A 254-nucleotide genomic window follows, 5' to 3' on the forward strand; every position below is an offset into this window, starting at 1 on the left:
CTCGGCCGGGCCTGGCGGTGGCGGCGCGGCGGCGCCCCCTGGCGGGCGGTGCGGGCCGGGCCGGCATGGAGGCCATCTGGCTCTACCAGTTCCGCCTCATCGTCATCGGCGACTCCACCGTGGGCAAGTCCTGCCTCATCCGCCGCTTCACCGAGGGCCGCTTCGCCCAGGTGTCCGACCCCACGGTGGGCGTGGATTTCTTCTCCCGCCTCGTGGAGATCGAGCCGGGCAAGCGCATCAAGCTGCAGATCTGG

The 254-nt window shown here is 72.0% G+C and overlaps 1 protein-coding gene across 1 annotated transcript in view; it reads left to right on the top strand.

The window, feature by feature from the left end:
* The first annotated feature begins 26 nt into the window (after positions 1-26).
* RAB39B (RAB39B, member RAS oncogene family) overlaps positions 27-254 on the top strand; it is an 8,708-nt gene continuing 8,480 nt past the window's right edge. Inside the window, exon 1 of the mRNA XM_019521558.1 lies at positions 27-248. Within this exon, the coding sequence (XP_019377103.1) occupies positions 66-248 (183 nt within the window). The 5' untranslated portion in view covers positions 27-65. The remainder of the gene's footprint in view (positions 249-254) is intronic.

The sequence above is a fragment of the Gavialis gangeticus genome, unplaced genomic scaffold (genome assembly GCF_001723915.1).
Source record: "Gavialis gangeticus isolate Ggan-Ray unplaced genomic scaffold, GavGan_comp1, whole genome shotgun sequence".
Lineage (NCBI taxonomy): Eukaryota > Metazoa > Chordata > Crocodylia > Gavialidae > Gavialis > Gavialis gangeticus.